The sequence below is a fragment of the Rutilus rutilus genome (assembly GCF_951802725.1).
Source record: "Rutilus rutilus genome assembly, chromosome: 5".
Lineage (NCBI taxonomy): Eukaryota > Metazoa > Chordata > Actinopteri > Cypriniformes > Leuciscidae > Rutilus > Rutilus rutilus.
Window position 1 is genome coordinate 33,695,771 of NC_140213.1, and position 20,865 is coordinate 33,716,635.

A 20,865-nucleotide genomic window follows, 5' to 3' on the forward strand; every position below is an offset into this window, starting at 1 on the left:
TGACATCTCCTTAACACTTTCCATCCGCTCCAATAAATTAGAGCGGAAACAAATATAAACAATTTGCATTTATTTTACTTCCCGGATTGGTTCAACAACCTCGGTGTCTATCAGGAAATGCGACAATATGTGATAATATTATGTGGAGGAGTGGACAGTGGCGGGGCGACTTTAAATGGGCTGAGGGAAAGGGGAGGGAGCGCGTGAGGTAGACTCTCTCAGCTCGCGCTCATCTTCAGTCAGTCCATCGCGCGCTTGTTCACTGTCCACAAGAGCACCGCAACAGCAACTGCTGGTAGACTAGAATCTTACTATTAGTCGTATTAAAAGGAGGAAAACGCCGAGACTTCTGACATCTCTTTTGTATTTTTGGAGTCGCTTAAAACTATTTAAAGCAACATGTGGATTTACAAAATTTTGCTATGTGTGGCTGTTTTGGTTTACTCAGGTAAGTTTTTTTTTCAGTCAGAGAAGCTTCTTTATAGGTATCATGTATCATGTTTTGCGGTAATACCTGCATCATGTTTAACAGTAATATCAGCAACTGTACTAAAAGGTTTCAGGGCTGAATATGGCATGGTTATTTTTTTGTACCAGCATTTTGGAGAAGCCCACTATCTTCGCGAGCTTACAGGATGCTATTTAAGGGTCATTCCTAATTGGTGCCTTTTGGGCTTCGCCAAATTAACGCATAGCCTAAGTATCTTTGTTTCATGAAAGGAACATATTGAATTTTTTTAAAGTCGTCATACAGATTAAGCTCACTGATTTATTGTTACATTTACATATAGAAACCTTTTAAACAAATCAGTTGTCTGACACAAATGTTCACCCTGTTATTTTCAAATAAACAACTGCCCAATAGACTCATAAACCTTGTGTACAATTTTTGGGTGAATCTAGAGGTTTGTCACACAATATTTATCAAATAAAACATATTATATATTATTAAATACTAATAATAATAATGATAATACAAATAATGAAACGTGTTATTTCACATGTTTATACTGTATTGTTTCACATGGTTACAACATACTTCATAATTGTTGATAATATTACTATGAGAATGTAAATATTTATGCAAGCATGTTAATTTCTACTGCATTGTCAAGATGTTGAAAGTCTGAATGAAATCTAAATTTACTCTATTTACTTTGGTTGCGCACATTACTAGATTTGTGGTGAACAATAGCCCATGCAAGTTAATTTACAGAAGAAAAAAAAAGACAAAATTGTGTAATTTTCTTCCACTCCTCTGTTGATGTAAGTTTGGCGTCTTAGGCAGAACATTATTAAAGGGTTAGTTCACCCAAAATTTAAATTCTGTCAGTAATTACTCACCCTCATGTTGTTCCAACCCCGTAAGACTTTCGTTCATTCTTCGGAACACAAATTAAGATATTTTTAATGAAATCTGAGAGCTGGCTCACTGTGGGTTGTGTGCAGTGCTTCTGGGTTGTACGTCAGAACGTAGGCTCCCTATTGGCCAGCATCACACACATGACCAGCGTCGGCCAATAGTGAGCCTACATTCTGAAGTACAACCCAGAAGCGCTGCACTGTTACACTACGTGAACTCACTCAGAAGACCACACAGAAGAAAATCAATAGTTGAATAAAGTCGTTATTTTAGTTTGGGTTTTTTTCGCACAAAAAGTATTCTCGTCTCTTCATAAACTTAAGGTTGAGCCACTGTAGTCACTTGGACTATTTCTGTAACAATGTCTTTACTAACTTTTCTGGGATGGCAGCTATCGATTACCTAGCAGCCTATGAAGGAGTGATCCAGCTCTCAGATTTCATCAAAAATATCTTAATTTGTATTCCGAAGATGAACAAAAGTCTTACGGGGTTGGAACAACATGAGGGTGAGTAATTACTGACATCATTTTCATGTTTGGGTAAATTAACTCTTTAAACACTCCCCTTCAAGCCAAGGAGAAGGTTCACTAAAATCAAGCCCCTCCCTTTATTTTATTTTCTGACTCAATATTACTTTTCCCTCGGAAATATGCCTCAATATTAAAATAAAGTTGGTCACATCTTCTGTTTCACATGGTCTTTAAACAATATGAAACAACGTGTTCTTTTACTGAATATTAACATGGCTGTGATTTGGCCATGCTAATAGTATGCAGACCAGGACATGGTTGTGAATGTGATGTTGCAACAGCTCTTTATGTTTCAGATAAAAATGGCTTGTTATTTTGTATATTTTTCTCTGACAAAGAAAGTTGTTCCAAAAGAAGCCAAATCACGAACTCTGATTTGAAACCCCACAAAAACAGACAAGCAGAGTGATGCAAACAGGAAAACATTCCATTGCTGTTGAACTGTATATCAGCCCTATTGGAACACCGCTCAGCCAATCAAATTTGATGACTGAATGCTAAATATACTGTAAATGAGTGTGCTACATACAATTGTATCCTCAGATTAAACACCATTCATTTTTTCATCTTAACTAATCTCCTAAATTTCAATTTTTATTATCTATTTTAAAAGCATCTAAATGCATTGAGTTCATGACTCAAATTACACATGTATCAAAATCGTCACAGTTCCCAAACATTGCATTAAGTTTCACTACGGAAAACTTCACAGATGTTGACATTCATGGTGAGTGGGCTGTTTCTTCCCAAAACATCTGGATAAATGAGTCACCGACAGTGTGCGTCGAGCCGAAGTGAGAGATTAAGTGTTAGACTGTGGCACTATGAAACTCTTCTTCTGAAATCAAAACCGCTTAATTGCGCAAAGCATATTAATTATTCCGAGGTTTAGTCATTTTGTTTCTAATCTGCAATATGATCTGTGACATTGAAGAATCAATGTGGCCTGTTAGTTGTTTTGCGTTTTGATCATAGAGTTTATTGATTTTATAGCAATACATTCTGTATAATGGGGAATAAAACCTTTGTTTAGATGTACTGAGTCATTCAGTTATCCTGTCGTTTTGCAAGCATTAGAATACGTAGGCCTACATTATGCATTTGTAATGCTTTACTTCCATCAAACTACTATAGCTTCTTTGATATTGTATAAACATAGTCATGTTACTGTCTATAATATTATGAGATGACCCTGAGTGTTGTGCACTGAGAAACTGGCAATCTTGTTGCTTGTTGTTCCATACAGACTCATTTTCTTTTGATATTCAGAGCCAGTCAAGAGCTGGAGTCTTTTCTAAGAGCATGACTGTTGGCTTTGGGTCATTTTTAGAGCTTAGATGGAGAGTAATGTTCCTTGGTTGGTCTACTATCAGTATTGAGGGCTTGTTTCACATCCAAAAACATGTTTGATCTCACAATGTGGTTTGTGGATGTGGAATTGGTGCTTTCTAACCATGTGCTTGACAGATAACTCACTTCTTATGACTGCAGCTGGCATGTATGGCCTCTTGTGGTGGTTTTAGAAGGTTTGGTGCTGCACACTTGGATCAGAGCCAGTTTAATTTGGCCTTCACAATCCTTTCCAATACTTCACCAAAGCAGACTGGGATTGATGCCTTTGCATCTTGTTATACACTCAGAAAAAATCTTGAAATAAAATGAAAGCCCTATCAAAAAGCTAATTTATTGCTTCACTGCAACTGCAAATAAATGCCACAGTTGACTAGTTGATTAGTAACCTCACTAGTAGGTTGTTGCAGTTCTCAAATAATTGAGATGCAACTTCTCAGAGAGCTTTAGCATGCTAACAGTCACACTGGTAAAGCTGACTTAGTTTAGTCTGATCGGGGTCGTGTGGGCGTAAGACCATATAAATTACAGAAGGTTTCCTTAAAAGGAAAGTTCACCAAAAAGTGAAAAATGTGTCATCATTTACTCACCATTCTAAATATCTGACACTTTTGTTCTGTGGAACACAAAAGGGATTTTTGGAGAACTGTGTTTGTTTGTTTGTTTGTGTATTTTGTCCATGCAATGAAAGTCGTTCGTCAGAATGTCTTCTGTGTTCTGCATTAAGAAAGAAATGCATTCGGGTTTACAATATTTTGAAGGTGAGTAAATTATGGTAAAATGTTCATTTTTTGGTGAATTAATCCTTTAACGCTGACTTGTTGACTATTCAGACATCCAACTGTCTAGTCGATTATGAAAACATTTAGATCTTCCCATTCTTCCTGTATTCTAAGCAGGTTGCTGAAATACAATTTCGTCATCTTAGTTCCATATTTCAAATTCTATTTTATGGCCACTCTGCTCTCTCCTATGAGGCTTATGATCAGCCTTAACTGATAAAGAGGAAGAAAATAACGTACCATCTGTCATGAAATTCATGTTAGGATTCGACTACTGCTTCTCCCCATCCTAACATGTATGTTCTGTGTGGCAGAAACTAAGAGGCATGCCCTGCAAGACTACCAGAAGACTGATGCCGTGCGCTTGGCCACGCCACCTGATGTGTCCTACATGTCCAAAGGCCGCAAGATGAGCGTGGGAAAGTGTGCACGCCGCTGTAGCCGCAACAGGAAGCTTCAGTTCACCTGCAGGTACAGAGGTCTATAAAGGTTAAAGCACAGAGACACCCCACCTTACACGCAATCATAAACAGCCGGAGTGTCTAAATAAAAGAAGCACACTCCCAAGTTGCTGTTTCCAAACACGCTGATTTGAAATAGCATTGGATTGGCTAATTGTGTACAACACAGTTTGAGAGGAAGCAGCTGGAATCTGTTTCATCAGTGGAAATCGAACATCAGCAGTCCCAGTATTTCCTATTTTGATGTTTCAGGTCGATGACCTCTGGTTACTTCTGCATAGAAAGAAAATGCAGCTCTTAGTAGATAGAAATTGCATGAAGTTGCATGACTTTTGATCTTTAGCTCTTGCAATGCTTTCATTTTCTTTTTTTGGGGAGGCATCACCTGACAAAATACAAAAATTGTACAACAGTAGCTATTTTATGCATTGCTTTACATGATAATAATATCTACTGATGACATTACGTGTCTCAATTCAAGGTTCACAATCATCATTCTTGTCACCCTCGTCTTATCATATGCTTAACATAATGTAATATGATTAACATCTGCCATGTCTCGTTGCAGAGCATTCAGCTTTGATCAGAAAAGTGCAAAGTGTCATTTACTGTCGTACGACAGCCTCACCATTGGTGTCCAATTGGAGAATGACTTCAACTTCGACCTATACGAAAAGAAAGGTAAACTGCTTTATTGCCACTAGGTTTGAGTAGATCCAGAGAGTAGTTCTAATAGGAATGCACAATATATCAACTATATGCAACTACTGTACAGGTCGACTAACTCTCATTAGAGTATTAGTATACTGTTGTAAACTGTTAGTAGAGTGTTAAGTTAGGATTAGGTGTTAAGGTTAGTAGAATAAGTTGACATGTACCGCATAGTTACTTCTAGTCAGTAAAATGTCTGTTGCAGGACCATTAAAATAAAGTGTTTGCAGATATTAAAGGGATAGTTCACCCAAAAATTAAAATTCTGTCAGTAATTACTCACCCTCATGTTGTTCCAACCGCGTAAGACCTTCGTTTATCTTCGGAACCCAAATTAAGATATTTTTGATGAAATCTGAGAGCTGGATCACTCCTCCATAGGCTGCTAGGTGGCCCAAACTTGCTGGCCCAGAAAAGTTATTAAAGAGATCGTTAATATAGTCCAAGTGACTACAGTGGTTCAATCTTAAGTATATCAAGCGACGAGAATACTTTTTGTGTGCAAAAACAAACTAAAATAACGACTTTATTCCACTATTCATTTCCTTCTCTTTGGGCCTCGTAGTGTTTTTGCGCTGCGCGTCTGTGTTATACGTCATCACGCATCACACACATGACCAGCGTCGGCCAATAGTGAGCCTACGTGGTGACGTGTAACACAGACGCGCTGCGCTAAAACACTACGCGAACCAACTAGAGGTCCAGAGAGAAGGAAATGAATAGTGGAATAAAGTCGTTATTTTAGTTTGTTTTTGCACACAAAAAGTATTCTCGTCGCTTGATATACTTAAGATTGAACCACTGTAGTCACTTGGACTATATTAACGATCTCTTTAATAACTTTTCTGGGCCAGCAAGTTTGGGCCACCTAGCAGCCTACGGAGGAGTGATCAGCTATTAGATTTCATCAAAAATATCTTAATTTGTGTTCCGAAGATGACCGAAGGTCTTACGCAGTTGGAACAACATGAGGGTGAGTAATTACTGACAGAATTTTCATTTTTGGGTGAACTAACCCTTTAAGCAGACAGTCTACTAATACTCTGATGAGAGTTAGTTGGCATGTAGTTGCAAAGTTACTTATAGTACAATGTCTAAAGTGGACCATCGAAATAAAGTATTACTGAGCAATGTAATTTCAGTTTTTGTTCCCCAATTCCAAAACTATATTCTTTTTCTATACCAGGTTTCAAAAGTATTGAACTGTTTTTTTTTCAATCATATTCACTGTGTATTTTTATTTTTTAAATGTCTGATGTCACGCATAATGTAACATTTTAGATTGGGGCTTTAATTTGAATGATTTTCAAACTAAGCCAAACCAGTCAAGCATAAAATATCAACTCCATGATCTCACCAAAATGTAAACCCTTTTAAATCTCAATACCAAGACATCTAGAGTTAAAGCTTATGCTGGCATGATCTGCCACTGAGGGGTTTCATAATATGACGAGCTGTTCTTAAACCTTAGCCAAGTATTGGACTCTTAAGGATTAATTAAGTTTCAGTGTGAATAAATGTGAGATCAGTGTCCATGTGATGATGACACACTCATGCAAACACACACATATTCTATCTATCCACCATCATGATGAGGATGACACAGCAAAATAAATCTCACTCTATGTCCCTGGAAATAAATACCCCTCTGTTCACTTCTTCTTCTTATAATACTGCAGATTATCTGAAGTATAAAACACTTGCCTTTAAGACTTGACATTTATCAAATCAACTCGTGTTTAAGTAGAACTTTCCCCCAAAACACAAAGATCAGGCTGGGATTTCTGTTGACTTTGCGTGTCTATATGTATTACTGCTGACAATAAAGTGCAAAAGTGACATTTAGAGACTTTTAGCAACCTTGGTTCAAAACTTTCTTTTTCTCCTTTTTTTGAAAGAAATGAACACTTTTATTCAGCAAGTGTACATTAAATTGATAAAAAGTATCAGTAAAGACATTACAAAAGATTTTTATTTCAAATAACTTTATTCATCAAAGAATCCTGAAAAAACAACTATTCAACAAAACTATTAAGTATACTATTAAGTAACTATTAAGCCCATTCCTATGGAATCCCATTCCCGCCACATAAGAAAAAAAAATTCACATAAAAAGTCACAATTATGACTAACTAAATTTAAATTATGACTTTAAAAGTCATAGTGAAGTTGTTCAATGAAAGCTGGCACCTCATGCAGCCACATCCGTTTTGTTCTTCCTGCGCCACAGCTTGTTCTTGCTTAAAATCCTTCCAAGAGTGCGTTTGCTCAAAGATATTCCATGCCGTTCCGCTTATCAGGCAAGAATTTCATCAGTTAAATTCATTTAAATTTCACGTTTAAAATGTCACGTTGGTGAAGACGAATGAGATATTTGCTTCCAGAACCCGAGTGTCACACATAAAGATTGTTGCATAACCTCAGGTGTGTCTGTATGCCCGGTGTCTTATAGACTTCGTGAGAGAATGCATCATCGGCAATGGACTCAACTACAAAGGAAAGAGATCAGTGACCAGGAGTGGAGTCCAGTGCCAACTCTGGAATTCCAAAACACCACATGAACACAAGTAAGTGCTTACTCACTCTCTTTACTTCCCATTCTTGGTTCGGTCTCTCTCTACGGGCGGTTAAACTCAATTACCCACTATGTGCATTTCTGTGGCTATCCAAAGTCTTGTGGAGAGCAGATAGCAGTTAACATCTCCTAGGGATGTTTCAGTTTACTTATTTATGCACATATTACACTACTAGATAGCTAATGGCAAAACAGACTCGATGGGTTATAAAAATCCCCATTAGCCTCTAATGATGATGAATGTGCAAGTTTATGTGTGCTGTCTTACTGGCTTTGATTCGCGAGAAGGTTCTCGCTGAGTCTAAGTGTGACAGTAAGTGCAACTCGATGATTCTCAGAAGTGGAGTGCCGATAGAGACAATTAGGTCAATGGCAGGAATGCCAACAAACAGCCAGTTGGTTCAAACAATTGCTTCCGTTCTTGCATGTCCAAAAATAGATGTTTGTGTACAGTTATTCCTATGTGTAAATATTCACTGCAAGTTTACCCCAAATATACATTTTTGTATACATTAACATCTAAAAATAAACATTTAGAAGCCAAATGCAGCCTGGAACTGATGTCATGTTTAGAGGATTTGAGGGTTTGTGCATAAGTAGGAGTTTGACAGAAAGCAGCACAAGGCTAAGATAAGATACCTAATGCAGAACACGTCTTTGATACAAGTTCATTACTGCTGCAGAAATTCATTAGGGACACCACATGGTGCTTTCGGTTTACTTCCTGTACAGCAAGTCGATACGATAGATCTGCCCTATTTTTGGTAGTAGGCCTGTCTAAAAGTTCTTGTTTTTTTTTTTATCCTGAAAATGTGATTACCTTTCAGAGACCTTGACCCCACCACCAACTTCCCAACTCTGGATATCTCCCTCTCTCTCCTCTTTTTCCTTCAGATTTTTTTTTATCTCTCTAATGGACATCAGCTCAGTTTTAAAGCCAGCTTCTGATATGCTTGCCTCTGAAACATCACAGGCATGTTTTATCGGCTCAAGAAGCCAATGGACCTGAACGTTTTGAAATACCGAACAGACCCGTAGGTCAGCTAATTTGTCACAGATTGCATTTTTATCTGTATTCATCAATCATTTTGAACATGGCTAATTTGTGTTGCCAATTACACAAAAGATAATTACTGTTTGGCTTAAGGCAATGATTTATTAATGGTTTACAAATATTTGCATGGCAAGGGTAAAATACTTTTTGCAACTATTTGCATATAGCAGCATCTCAGAGTTTCAGCTGTATATAAAGTTGTACCCCTAAATAAATAAATAGTAACTTTGAGAAATAGGTTTAAAATGATGAGCACTTACAGTAGGTGAAGATTCTTTTCATATTGGTGGCCCAACAAAAGCTGTTCTAAATGGGGTGTCACCACATAATGGTGGTCACCATGTCACATGACTAGCCATATACTACTAATCCATTGGAGTTAGATACTTTTGGTTTTAGAATAAATGGATTATTGGATGACAAAAAAATCTGTAAATGTAGTGATGGAGCTTTCAGAGCTTTCAAATAACCAAGAATAAACCCTCTTAAAACAACAACGTCATAATACTGTGTAGTTTTTAACCTTCTCTGCCCAAAAGCTTTATACTACCCCATTTTCTTGCCAAAATCATTATTTGTCTACATGCATTTGTTGTCTTAAGGTCAAACCTCTGTACTTTTTCCATATGTGAAAAAAATGAAGAGGTAACAATTTCCCCTGGGCCAAATATAAGTTATTGCATCACAATGAAATGTAGAATAGCAGCTGCATTCTGATGTTAAAGCTACCGATAGTCGTGCCATTTTAAGTAATGTAAATAAATATTATTGTGATATTCTGTTGTATTTGGCTGGAAGTCAAATATGTGTCATGTGACACCCAATAAAATTCTTAGCTCAGTTGTAGTGATGTTTCTTTATTCAGTAAGACAAAGCAGCTAATAATTGCAAAGGATTGTTGACGTCACTATATGACTGGTTTAATACGATCATCAATCTTCACTCTATACAGCTAAAAATGTCAAGTCACGTGTCAAGGAGTAACTGTAATTGTTTAAAGAATTTGGAACAATTTTACTTGTGCGTATGATTTTATAAACATCACCTCTTTTTCTGTCCTCACTCCATCAGTTTCTTACCCCAGAGGCATAAGCACAGAGATCTACGGGATAATTTATGTCGTAACCCAGACAACACCACAACAGGGCCTTGGTGCTTTACCACGGACCCCAGAATACGCCATCAGGACTGCAGTATCCCACAATGCTCGGAAGGTGAGTTCAAGACCAGCATTTTTTAGCATGTTGTTAAGATCTAGACATGTGTGATTACTGAAGTATTGTTTTCATGATAAAAGTATGTGAATCAGAAGACTTCAAAAGTCTTAGAGGATGTTTAATTGATTTTCAGCCTTTTAAAAACACCTTTTTCACGTGAATTGCTAATTTATTGGATTTAAAGCTTGATCATTTGTAGAAGAATGAAAGAGCTCGATTGTTAGAGTGACTGGGGATTTTCGTTAATAGGAGATCACATCGAGTTGCATGCATAAAGAGGGGTTTTCTGCAGAGATAGTGACCAGGCTAACAAAGAGAGCCTCTTGTCTATTCTAATAGTTGCATGGTGAAATATGTCCGGGAGGGTTTGTTAATAAATTAGTTTCCCGTAACCAAAAACACACAGACACACGCAAAGAAGGAAAATCATGCTTTCATGAGAGTGGCTGACATTAACATCTGTTTCTACTACAGCAATCTGCTCCTTATACTGTGTGTACTGTACAAGTAATAACAGGACTTAGAGAGATGACTCTAGTTGAGGTGACCTACATCTGCTGTGATATTTGGTTTTGGTCCTACAGTGACTAAGCTTTTTACTAAGTACTGTAATAATTACATGTTGCTTTAACCTTTGATCGTATGAAATCTGTTAGAAGCTGCAACGTACCCCTGGGGATAAATGCAAGGCCTAATGGGTGGTATGTCTGCCTAGTAAATTGAAGCATCATATGATTTATTTTTTAGACATTCTAAGGGTCACATGTGTCTCCGTAATTGCTTGTCTTCTTGATAAATATAAGAATCCATGCCGTCGTTAATTGTTAGTGATTAGCCTATGCATAGTTAACATGTGCACAAATTTACTACCATAGATCTTCCACGGTTCTTTGTTCTTCTTACCGTTCAACATGACAACAAGGGTTGAACCCTGTTGAGTTATCCTCTACAAGCATGCTAATGTCGCTCAGCTGGGGTCTTTTGGGCTTCGTCTTGGTTAACATTCTAATGAGGAATGCTCCTTATCCATAGTGGAATGCATGACATGTAATGGAGAAATTTACCGTGGACCCATGGACCACACGGAGAGTGGCCGGGAGTGCCAGCGCTGGGACCTTGAGGAACCACATAAACACCTTTTCCACCCTAAAAGGTATGAGACCCACTAGTGCAAACGGTAAGGGACGACATCCATCAGACTGTCTTCAGGTCATGATTTTCAGTCAATATGAGAAGCTTTGCCAATTTGGCAAATATCCCCTTTGTTCGCCCTTTGTGTATTATGGTGATACCTCAAATCATGCAGTTTGTTGCAAAAACGTGGGCAATTACGTGTTTACCGAAACCATCATTCTAACGAACATTCGCAAACAGCATCGCAAAGTGTGGTTAGAAGCATTCTGTTATGTACTGCTCCGAGACACGAGGGTAGAAGATCCAAATGCAGTTTTATTTAAAGGGTTAAACAGAATCGTAATCAAAATCCAGGCAAAGGTCATACACAGGCAGGCAATCAAACAAACAGACAAATCCAGAGGGTGAGGCAGAAACAGGAAAACCAGGACACGGGCAGAGATCAAGAACCAGGAATAACAACGACAACAAAGGAAATGCTCAGAAATGATGTTTTATTAACAAAGTTCGGGAGGAACACGTTCTAATGATCAAACAATCAAGTCATTCCAACCAGCTGTCAGCAATCAGTAATCAACAGGTCCACTCAATCAGCATGATTAAAGGCCTATAAATACTCACAGTCGACTCACCCATTATCCTCGACAGTTTTCAGCATCCCTCCACCACCCCATCTCCTCAAACTTACCTGGTTATCTTCCTAACCAAGAGATACGGGGGGAGTACTCTGGGTTCGGGCCCAATTTCCGAGCTCGGAGCCCTCCCCCCGGACAGCACGCCAAATACGCATAACTATTTATTCTCTGATCATTTGTAAGTGTGAACTCATGAAATGCAGTGGAATAACGTACAAGACTTCGCAGGGAATGATGAGGTGAACCAGGCTTATATGGGGTGAACTAAACAATATAATGAGACACAGGTGAATGTGATAATCAGGAATGATGAGTCCGGTCAGTGAATTATGGGAATTGTAGTAGTGAGTGAATAATGATAGTCTGATGTAGAGTGCCCTCAGGTGGCTCTCAAGGGCACTCCAGCTGATGACCGTTACACATAGTTTCTAGTTTGCATGACATGTGGACTTAATAAATCCGTATCTTGAGCAAAATAAGCAAGCTGACATTCAGTACAACCTGTGTCTTTTATTTAGAATACATACAAATGTCATTTACGACTTTTAGTTTGTCAAGAGATTTAAAGCACCGTTTTTGAAGAGTGCGCATGTACGAACGTGCTCTACTATGTAAGAACGAGCCTATGATTGAGTCTGGAAATAAAGCAAAATAACTGAGAAAAATGAGAAATAGTCCTTAGATGTCACGTCTGTAATTTATAGCAAAACATCTAGCGTTAATTCGATCTCAAAAAGATTCATTAAAAGAAGTTATAACTCCACCAGCTAGTTGATTAATTTCTTCAACGATGCATCGTACTATGGTAGTGAAGCAGCGAATTACGTCGCTGTTCGGGAAACACACCCCAGAACACTTTAGCATTGTGGTGGTGAGTTGTTCAGGATTTTGTAAAACTTTATTTGATGGTCAGATAATTTTTCAGATAATTTTTCAAATGAATCAGACATCAGTTGATAATGTTATGCTAAAGAAATTTGGTGTCATAAGTGGATCAATTTGCCTCATGCTATTGAAAGGTACTGTGGAAAACAACTCAGCTATGCTTTAATCTGTCTGAAATCACAATGTGAGCAGGCATATTAAAGTGATGGCTAACAGCAGTCATGAAAAATTACACTTTGTTTTGGAAAACATTATTCTTTATGGTTTCATAATTTATTTGGACCATGCTCATATTTGGATAAAAATAAGTTCCCTGCACATCTTTTCTCAATTACACATCTATTTTGTTTAGCATAGGAACTAACAGGGAACAGTTGACCACATTGCTACCTGCTGTATAGTATGCACTTTTCAGCCAATAAATGGCATTTTTGTTTTGTATGACCTTCCCAGTGCCCTAGTTACATCTTTACTAGTTCTGGGAAACAACAATATTAATCTTGAAATAAATGTCCCTTTGGTTTGTTTGAATACCCTCCCTTCAGAGTCTCTAAACACACAAAATTTTTTTTTCTTTTTTTATATCTCAGATTGCATGCATGGAAAATGCTCTTGACGTTATCCTAATCCGGAATGGCATTTGTGAGGAACTTTTAAAAATATTTGATAAATCAATAAATTGTTTTCCCACTTGACCTCATGGGAACTGGGCCATGCCCCCGTTTGATATAAATCACTACATCAAATGACTGCTTTGTGTGAACCTACCAAAGAGGCAAATTGTCTATGATGTATTGAGCCTTTTTTTGTTTGTTCTAGAAGTACAAACAGTTATAAAAACTCATTGAACTCCACAAGGCAGACTACATGACCAGTCTGCAACATAAAGTTTCACATTATAGCCAACTTTAGTGTAAATATAACACTATAAATCAGCCATATATTCACTTATTGACTTATTCACTTAAAGGCCATGTTGCAGGTTTTTTTTTTTTCAGCGAATTTGTGCAGTTTACTTGTTGGTAATAAACATTTAAACTGTTATCCATTGTATTTTATGTTGTTGGGTATCACAAAACGCAATATAATACGAAAAAGTAGGCTATCTTACATCGGTTTGCAACGATTCTCCTTTTCGCCACAATGCATTCCATTACGTCACGTTGGGGAGAGAATATTCCAAAGCCCGCCTTGAGAGCGACTAGAGAGACGAGTAGTAGACGAGAGTATTCAGATAGCGCAGATTATACAACACATCTCTAGTCACCTATATAACTGTTTAAGCTGGTTCATAAGTAACTATAAGATAGATGTTCTAGATAAGATATAAGTTAGATTCATAACTATAATCGTATTAAAACAGGTGGCGTACGCCGTTTTTAACCATGTAAACACTTGAATCGCACTAACTGAAGTGCGCGTGTGTTTTTGTAACGCACCTTAAGCGCGTATTCATTTTAAACTTGACATTAGGAAGTTTTCCCTGAACTCTGTAAACATGACTCACTGTCAGCAGTCTGCCTTCATCCAGAAACAGCTCAAATAACGTGACAGCAGTGTATAAAACTGTTACAGGCACCGACATAATATTTCTGTCTTCATCACTGCACAGAATAACAAAATACGTCCATAAGAACCCGTTTGTTATTTAACGTACGTAATTACGCGCATGCGTGAAACGGATCGTGCAGGTGGAACGGATCGTGTACCGACAACAAGCTTTCCAACGCAGTCTCCATGGGACGGCACCGCCGGCACCCACACAAGCACCTGCCAAACAGCGACAGACACGCGGCGGCTGTGTTTGCAACATTTTCACCGGAGGAAGAGGTAAAAAAAGTTTACCGGTACTTATCTGAACTAATGTCATGATCACTGCCACTAGATATAAAGAAAACGTTGATTTTTCACTCATTTTTCCCAGTCAGTCGCCACAGTTCTAATACAAACTGTATTGGCTGAGGCTACCTTTCCTCCACTTCTCCCCAACGTGACGTCATCACCGAATTGCGTAAAAAAAAAACGTTCATACCAAAAAACGTAAAAAACTGGTCTTTAAGACCATTTTTGAGACATTTTAAAAATGGTATACATATCTTGAGTGATTAATGTACCCATTGATCAACAGTGGTGGTTAACCTGCAACATGGCCTTTAAGTTATTAAAAAAATATATATATTAGAAAAAAAGATTGGAAATGGCATTCACAATTACTAGGGGTGTGACAAGACACTTATCTCACAAGACGAGACAAGACACAAGATTGTGTTCACGAGAACGAGATGAGGAGATTATTGCACAATATTTTACAGAAATCCTCATGACTGGAAAAATAGTCTGCAGGTGCATTTTCAAATGTTTTAACTAATAATCTTGTAATGAATGCAATTCAGTTCTACTTTATGAGTTTGAATTATCAAATGCATTGAAAGACTACAATATACAAGCACTGTAAAAGGTTTTGCCACAAACTCAAATTATTTGATTTTCTCCTATATGATTTCACATGAGTCTCTTCAGAAGTTTACATTAATTATGAGCTTCCAGAACTTCTGATTGAGGCTGTGTGTGACCTCCTAATTGAGCTCCTTTTCACAAATTGAACATAGAAATAAAAACAGTATAAATAACAAAAATGAATTTGCGTGCATTAGGGAGCTCGTGTTTTACTTTCACTTTCAAATTTGCGATCGCACTTACTCTGTGAATGGGGAGCGCGCAATCTACAAGATAAGGCATTTATCATACGTTTAGGCTCTGATGCGCTACGAATCATCCTCCATTGTGACGCAATCAGTGAACTGTGATTCGTGCTGCACTGTGTGTGTGCGACTGTGCACTCTGCAGCTCATGCTGGATGAGTAGAGCAGACGTATAAACAATAGTTTATAATGGTTTTTATTTTTATAAAAACAGCAAAACAACAGTGGAGGCATAATGTGAATGTAGCGGTGGCATATTCTATGCTAATTTCACCCTCAGGCTTTTCACTCAAAGAGAAATCTCGTCACATTTTAGTCTTGCGAGATCTCGTGGCACGAGATCTCGTCACACCCCTATAACAATTACATTTTGGGTGTCGGACGATTTACACTACCATTTAAAGTTTGTGGTCAGTAAGATTTTTTTTACGTTTTTTGAAAGTCTCTTATACTCACCAAGGCATTTTTCTATTTAAAGTCCCTGTAAAGTCAAAATTAAGTATGTTTTCTGAGTTTGTCACACCACAGAAAAAGGTGTTATTAGCCACCCAGCCAAATTTGAATGATAAAAAAAGCCGGCAAGTATATAAAATAAGCTATCAAAATCTTGCAAAAATGAGCAGTAGTCTCTGCTCTCAAACGCTGGGGGCGTGTCCGCTGGCTGCGCTGAAACCACGCCCACTCGCGGGTAAGCTGACGAAAGCCAGCCGACGATGGCACCAGTTGTTGGCGCGACGGGAGGATGAAGGCCGAGGCGGGAGATAATCGGTTCGGCCCCATTCACCAGTAACAGTGGATTATCAGTGAATCCCAGTTGTCTCCGACGAAAGTTTATAAAACTATCCTGTGTAAAATGATCACTACAGAGGCGGATTTTGGCGGTGATCCTAAGCTCTCCATCAAGGTGGCTCTTCACAAAATGAATCCACCTCTTCTTGATGTGATCGTTTTTCGGAAATTTAAATAAGGACACCGATCTGTTTTGTACGTGATCGCATCCAGGTAGTACACATTTCCGTGACGAAGGCATAGCTAGCTAGCAAACTGTAGGCTGTAGTAACTAATAGTACTGACAGTAACTCGCGATCGGCAAACTGATGTGAATGAATGTGCTATATTGTTAGGGGAGGGGCAGCGTCAGGGGCTCCGATGCGTCATCAAGTAGGGGCGTGTCCAGGAGCTCAGGGGCTCCAGTGCGTCATCGAGCCCCCATTTTAGCCCCGCCCAAAAAATCCGGAACACAGCAATGGTGAAAAACTGTTTAACGGTCTAACTCCACAATTCAGTACTTCACAGTTCACAGTCTTTGTAATATGTTTTATCAATACATTTCTAACATTTATAATGTGTTTAGAATTTTTTTTTAGAATTGCCTTTACAGGGACTTTAATGTATTTCAAAATGTAATTTATTCCTGTGAAGGCAAAGCTGAATTTTCAGTTTCACGTGATCTTTCAGAAATCATTCAAATATGCTGATTTGGTGCTCAAGAAACATTTCTTATCACACTTGAAACCAGATGAGCTGCTTAATATTTAATATAGTAATAAAAAAAAAGTGATAATTTTTTTCATGTTTCTTTGATAAATAGAAAGTTCAAAAGAACAGCATTTAATTAAAATATAAATCTTCTGTATCATTATAAATTCCTTTACTGTCACTTTTTTTTTTTTTTTTTACAGTTTAATGTGTATTTGCTGAATAAAAATATTAATTTATTTTTATAAAAAAATATCGTCCGACACTGGAAAATTTAAAATTGTGACTTCTGCGTCTTTAAGTGTGTGCAGGGCAACAGGCTTCTGTCTTCTGTGCTTGGCTTAAGAACTGCTGTACCAGAAGCAAAGAGCATGTTATGTATTTTCTGGAGGTTATTAGAATTTTATCCTGGCTGTAAATCAAAGTTGCTGTAGAACTGGGATGGTTGATATGTGGCGTGTTAAGTGTGCTCGTTTTGCCCTTCTTATGACAGGTACCCCGATAAAGGTCTAAAGGACAACTACTGCAGGAACCCAAACGGGCGCCAGAGACCCTGGTGTTTCACCACCGATCCGAGCACTCCATGGGAGTACTGTAACATCAAACAGTGCGGTGAGTCCTATGTGTAAGATGAAGAGACAGAGGAGAACAAAAAAGAAGCCAGAGAAAAAAAAAAAGAATGAAAAGAGGCAGAGTTTGCCAAATTTACAACTTCCTCTTCCTGTAGCCCAGGCTCCCCTCTCGTTTGGGACCCTCACAGGAATGTTGTTTGTAACCGGGAGAAGAGAGAGAGGAGGGTCCACCAATAAAACTCTCTTCTCTCTTTCTCTTTCCTCAGCTCTTGCCCTGTCTTTTCAGGACCGTGCCTCCGTGTTTATTTTTCCTCATCAGCGCAGTAGAGTGTTCCCTTATCTGCATGAGAGTAATGTGCTTGAGTTTCAAGTGCTATGTAAACCTTCCACACTAAAGACAAAACACGCGTGTGGGTTTCAAACCCCCAGCGCGCTCAAACACACGAGCTCACAAGCATCCAAAAACCTATTATTATAATGACACCCCCCCTCCTCCTCATCGCACTGCCTCCGTTTATTTTCATTAGCAATGCAACTCAAGTTGGTTCAAGTGGGAAGCGAGACAAAAACTCAGGCGTCCGACGGCATTTTACCCTTATAGACCGAACCACGGGGGTCGCTTTTGTTTTTCAGAGCAGTTTGGCAACCCCTCCATCATAATCCTGTGACAGATTCTCAAAGATCATCATCCTGGGAGATACTTTTCACCATGCTTTTTTCTATTTGGCAAAACACAGCTTCTTTTCAAACACCTCAGCATCTCAATAAGCAACTAAACAGAGTTAAACCATGTATCTCACTTCCTACCTGTGGAAATCATGATAGACGCATCTGCTTTTACAAGAAGTGGATTTCATCCTCTTGCAGAAAGAGCGTCACCGTTAACAAGAATATTTGATCCTCTATAAAGCTAAACATGCTTTTAAAAATACCATGCTCCTTTTCAGTAAACACAGCAAGACTTTAAGGCACAGAGCACCTCATTGTTTCCAATTGCTTGACCTTTGCATTTGTCTTCATGACATTACACACCACTGCCTGAGTAAGCATTCTTTAGCGCAATAAAAAATGCGAACCTATCATTGAATGAATAGATTAACATCACATACGCTGGGATCCACTGTATAACTCTTCAAAACTCTGACAGTGTATTGAACGCATTTGAGAGTTTGACTTTTTATTAGCAGGACGTGGCCCATTTCCCCTTACTGCTATAGCCTCATTAGCAGACTGAAGCACTATCAGGTTATTGGAGGTAAACATAATAACTCTGTCTCTAATGAGCATAATATATTGCAATGAGATGCATGGACAAAAACAATATATCATTCATGAAACGCTTACGTTTTACCCTAAAAAAAGCTCTGTAGGCTACTGTTTTAGCATTCGTCACAGACTTAGTGACTGCTTTGACTCATTCAGGAAGCATCTCTCTCCATTAAGCTGGACAAAGCTGTTGTTATTCCTCCCTGAAGTAGCGCTGTCTTAACAGTTAATGGTGAATCAATGATTCAGTGTTCATCATGCCTAAGGAGTGATATTATGCCTCATTCTCTCACTTCCTTTGTCTTTCTGTTTCTGTTTTTCACCGTTTACTCAGATTCAGACAACAGCGGTGACGTTGACAACACAACAAGTTGTTTTCGTGGACGCGGAGAGGGTTATCGTGGAACGGTTGGCATCACCCCTGAGGGATTGACCTGTCAGAGATGGGACGCCCAGTTTCCCCATCGACACTTTTATACTCCACAGAATTATCGTTGCAAGTAAGAAAATGCTCCTAAAACTTTATTCCTTTTGTATTTATATATTGTTCAAATATGTGTTGGCTGGACTTCCATGCTGGTTTATATTCATGCACAGCCAAACTTTGATGGCCTTTTTTATAAGGTGGTAGGCTGAAGTCTTGCTGGAAAATCTACTTCAGTATACAAGAATCCCTTTTCGGGCAAGGCATCCAAGAAACATAGGGATGCAACGATATTGGACTTCTGCTTGATACCGAAAAAGACGATATATAGTATATAATTTTTAATTACTGACTGAATACCAGTAAAAGCTCTAAACAAAATATATACTATATATGCCATTTTGTCTAAATAAATAATAATAATAATACAATAAAATGAATAGTTTAAAATTTCTACAAGTACATTTGGGCATCACAACATTGCAATGTATATTATGAAAAAATATGAATATAATTTATTTTATTTTTATATTCATTTTATATATCTTTGTATTCATTTTATATTCATTTTAAGATACATGCAAAGTTAAATAGCCAATATCAACTAAGAAATATCTATTATCAACCTGAATTATATGTATATGCACTGTATGTAACCAGTTCTGATGTATTGTACATCCCCAAAAATAAATATGTTCACCAGGTATGCTGGTTTTTATCAGCAGGGCTTTCTGCCAGGTTCTGTCATCACTAGGAAAACCTGAATGTTTCCTCTTCCACATTCTTATCTGTCATCATACTGGTTTATATTTTCAAGAAATGCAGATAATTCTTCAAAATCTGTAGTTTTTAAGCTCAATCGCAGTCTGTTCAACATATGCTCTGTAACAGTAACATGTGTGATGTGTGTGTATACGTGTATGATTAAAAGTACTTGTCGGCACGGCAGGGATCTCCGGGAGAACTACTGTAGGAATCCTGACGGCCGTCATCTCCCATGGTGCTTCACGACTGACCCCAGTGTACCTGTGGCATTCTGCACAAACATCCCTCGCTGTGGAGTTCCAACCTCTGAACCTGAAGGTAAGAGTCATTCACTATATATTTGTCTGATATTTATAAGAAAGTTTGACGTTCCTGTTGAATGGTAGAATCATTGCAATGTTTTTCGGTTCTCATGCATTGCATACTGATAAAGTGTGTGCTTTGAGATGTGCCAAATGTTTAAACCGTTTCACCTCCCTTGATTTATTAACTTCATATCCACTCAAATACGTTACAGTGTATGTTCTTAAAGAACAGTCAAATTATATATACTTTTGAAAAAGTAACATGTTATGTTACCCAGTCTGTACTGGGTAACACAAAGTACAAAACAAAGATGTACTCTATAAACTCTTACAGAAAAGTCATCAGTGTCTGCTTGACACACACAATCGGGTTTATGGCATTGGACATACACTGTCTGTGAAATACACAGGGCTACTGTTTTTCTTCAGTGAAGCTACCGTGGAAGGGCATTACCTTATTGGGTAGCTAATGTTCAAGAGAGTAACATGTTCTTTTCAACCATATTTGTCATGCAGTGGATCACATTATTGTACATGAATTCTTAGACTAATCTGAGCTCATTGACAGGGACAGGGTCAGGGACACTGATATACATATAATTCTATGTAAAATATCAGCATAAATCCATTATTACCAGAAAATCCATGGGGAA

General features: G+C 38.1%; 1 protein-coding gene across 1 annotated transcript in view; it reads left to right on the plus strand.

Moving 5' to 3' along the window:
• Window positions 1–201: 201 nt before the first annotated feature.
• hgfb (hepatocyte growth factor b) overlaps window positions 202–20,865 on the plus strand; it is a 41,342-nt gene continuing 20,678 nt past the window's right edge. Inside the window, exons 1-9 of the mRNA XM_084409682.1 lie at window positions 202–448; window positions 4,342–4,498; window positions 5,057–5,169; window positions 7,652–7,766; window positions 9,900–10,042; window positions 11,078–11,198; window positions 17,374–17,492; window positions 19,053–19,218; window positions 20,092–20,225. Coding sequence (XP_084265808.1) covers window positions 400–448; window positions 4,342–4,498; window positions 5,057–5,169; window positions 7,652–7,766; window positions 9,900–10,042; window positions 11,078–11,198; window positions 17,374–17,492; window positions 19,053–19,218; window positions 20,092–20,225 — 1,117 coding nt within the window. The 5' untranslated portion in view covers window positions 202–399. The remainder of the gene's footprint in view (window positions 449–4,341; window positions 4,499–5,056; window positions 5,170–7,651; window positions 7,767–9,899; window positions 10,043–11,077; window positions 11,199–17,373; window positions 17,493–19,052; window positions 19,219–20,091; window positions 20,226–20,865) is intronic.